The sequence below is a fragment of the Marmota marmota genome, unplaced genomic scaffold, assembly GCF_001458135.2.
Source record: "Marmota marmota marmota unplaced genomic scaffold, marMar, whole genome shotgun sequence".
NCBI classification, from domain to species: Eukaryota; Metazoa; Chordata; class Mammalia; order Rodentia; family Sciuridae; genus Marmota; species Marmota marmota.
In genome coordinates this window covers 1-2,341 of record NW_026001806.1, presented here as the reverse complement: position 1 = coordinate 2,341, position 2,341 = coordinate 1, and the positions used below count along the sequence as shown (strand labels likewise).

The following is a 2,341-nucleotide window of genomic DNA, read 5'->3' as shown; positions in this document are numbered from 1 at the left end:
AGCTGGGGGGGGGCCGAGCTGCGCCCCCGCCTGCGCTAATGACTTCAGCGGCAGAGACGCAAACAAGCCGCGCAGGAGCCTGACACGCTGTTATTAGGCCGCCTCACTGGGAGCCGAGCCGCCGTCTCCATGAGGAGCGGGATCTGGTCGCTCAGCCACTGTTCCCATCGACGACGTGGTCTGTGATGGACTCTCCTGTGGTGCAGCCACAAATGTCCCCAGACGTGGTTCAGGTCACCCTGAGAACCAGTCAGCAAGAGACCCCCTAGGAGCAACCCAACTCCCATGGGCACTGGCGTGGCCGGGCTGGGGTCGCACAGGTGGACGGAGCCTTTCCCACGACTTGATATTCCTGGCTGGGCCCTGGTGGCCAGTGTGCAGCAGCAGGCAGTGAGGGTGCCCGGGGGCCACAGACCAGGATCCGGCTGGACTCGCCAAGTCGGCCAGGGACATTGGAGACACCGACTTCTTTGTTCACCACGAGACCAGAGACACCTGCTGCCAGGCCACGTCCGCCCTTCCCCATGCCCCAGAGGTGGGGTGCGAAGGACTGACCTGACCCTCTGGCTGCAGCGGACAAGTGGGGACCAGAGGGCAGGACCTTGGCGGGTGGAGACGGTGGCTGGGAGGCAGGCAGTGGCCCTTCATCCTGGGTGGGGCCTGGACCAGCTTTTGAGGCTGGGCAAGGGTAGGGAGGAGCCCAGGGTGGCAGCGGCAGCAAGGCCCGGGGACCTAGGGATGCCCCACCACTGGACTCTGCCTGGTGGCTGAGGGTCTAACCGTGGGGCAGGCTGGGCCCAAGGTGAACGTGGCCAGCTCAGTGGGCACCTGGCATCTTCCCACACTTAGGGAAGGCCCTTTAGGGGGCCACATGGTCTTGGAGGCCCCAACGGGGGGTGAGGCACTGAGGTGGCATAGGGCAGGCTTGCTGGTGTCCCTAGGGCCACCCCAGGGAGCTGATGTGTGGCAGGAAAGGGACACTACTTCATGCTCTTGGCAGTGATGGGGGAAGGGAGGGGCAGATCCCTGCTGGCTGTGGAGGACAGGGGACCCTGAGCCTTCCCAGCCCAGCCACATGCAGACCCTGGGCCCTCCCCTGGGGACCCGGCTGCCCCAGGACCCACAGCAGCTAAGGCTAAGGAGGAGCATCAGCCGCCCAGCAGGGCCAGGTGGAGAGGATGAGAACTAGGAGGGGCAGAGTTGTCCCCACACCTGGGCAAGCGCCGGCTGGACTGCCTGGGCTCCCCGGGAAGAGCTGGACCGCCCAGCGGCAGGAGGGGCTGTGTCTGGCGGTCCAGGCACTTGGCCTGCTTCTGGCTGCAGGGCTGTGAACAGGCAGGTCCTCCTGAGCCTCGAGTCCTGTGAGCCAGTGGGTGGCAGGGTCACCCTGCAGGGGCAGCCACCCTTGGACAAGTTGGTCCTGGCCAGAGTGGGAAGAACAGAAGGCCCTGTCCAGCCTGGAGCCTGGGCAGAGGGAGCCCCGCCCTGCTGGGGAGCTTAGCCAACCCTGGGTGGCACTGGGACACAGCAGAGGTGGCGGGCCAGGTGGCAGGCAAAGGGGATGGTGAGGGAATGGGATCCTTGTGGTCCTGAGAGGCCTCAGTGGCCCGTGACTGGACCCAGAGATGGACGCTGGGGCCTGAGGCCAGAGGGAGGCCGCGGCACAGCAGCGGGTCCACGGAGACAGGCAGCAGACTCCGGGGAGCAATGTGGCTCGCCTGCCTGGACCGGTGGGGGCTGTCGGGGGACAGGCCAGGCAGCAGATGGCTGCCAGGGAGGCCAGGGCTCCTGTTCCTGCTGGCTGCCCTGCTGCCCTGAGCACCCTTGTGCCAGGGGCTTTTGCTGTGCTGCGAGGCCAGGACTGCCCTGCCTGCCTCCTCTGGAGACCCTGGCGTGTGCGGGGCCGAGAGGCCATCACCATGCTGAGTCCTGGCCTCCTTCCATGTCTGGAAATCGTGACGCCCAGCCAAGGGCCTCGTCCCCCTGCAGAGCAGCCTCCCGTTCCAGGGGACCACAGCAGAAGCAAGGGAAGGCGAGGGCACCTCTGAGTGGTCAGTGTGAGCCACAGCCCAGGTGGGTAACTGGGACTCGCCTGGCCCCCAGGAGGCACAGCTCCCCTGGCAGGAGGGACAGAGCTCCAGCCGTCCAGCTGTGGCACGGAGGCGCCAACACACCTCACAGGCGTGGGACGTGGTGAGGCAGGGCAGGTCTCAGCGGTAGCGGGCAGGAGCACACAGCCCCGAGCCCCCAGCTCTCCGCATCCCAGGCGCTGCCCGCACTGTGCCCAGCTGGTCCCATGTGCCCAGCTGGCCTGGGGCTGGGGTGTGGCAGGGAGGAGAAG

At 67.0% G+C, this 2,341-nt stretch overlaps 1 protein-coding gene across 1 annotated transcript; it reads right to left on the bottom strand.

The window, feature by feature from the left end:
• Positions 1-8: 8 nt before the first annotated feature.
• LOC125614560 (collagen alpha-2(IX) chain-like) lies at positions 9-2,335 on the bottom strand. Its single transcript, XM_048797484.1, has 2 exons — positions 1,213-2,335; positions 9-678 (listed from the first exon to the last, which is right to left on the bottom strand). The coding sequence occupies exons 1-2, from the start codon at positions 1,919-1,921 to the stop codon at positions 266-268; spliced, it is 1,122 nt and encodes a 373-aa protein (XP_048653441.1). The 5' UTR covers positions 1,922-2,335; the 3' UTR covers positions 9-265.
• Positions 2,336-2,341: the final 6 nt, after the last annotated feature.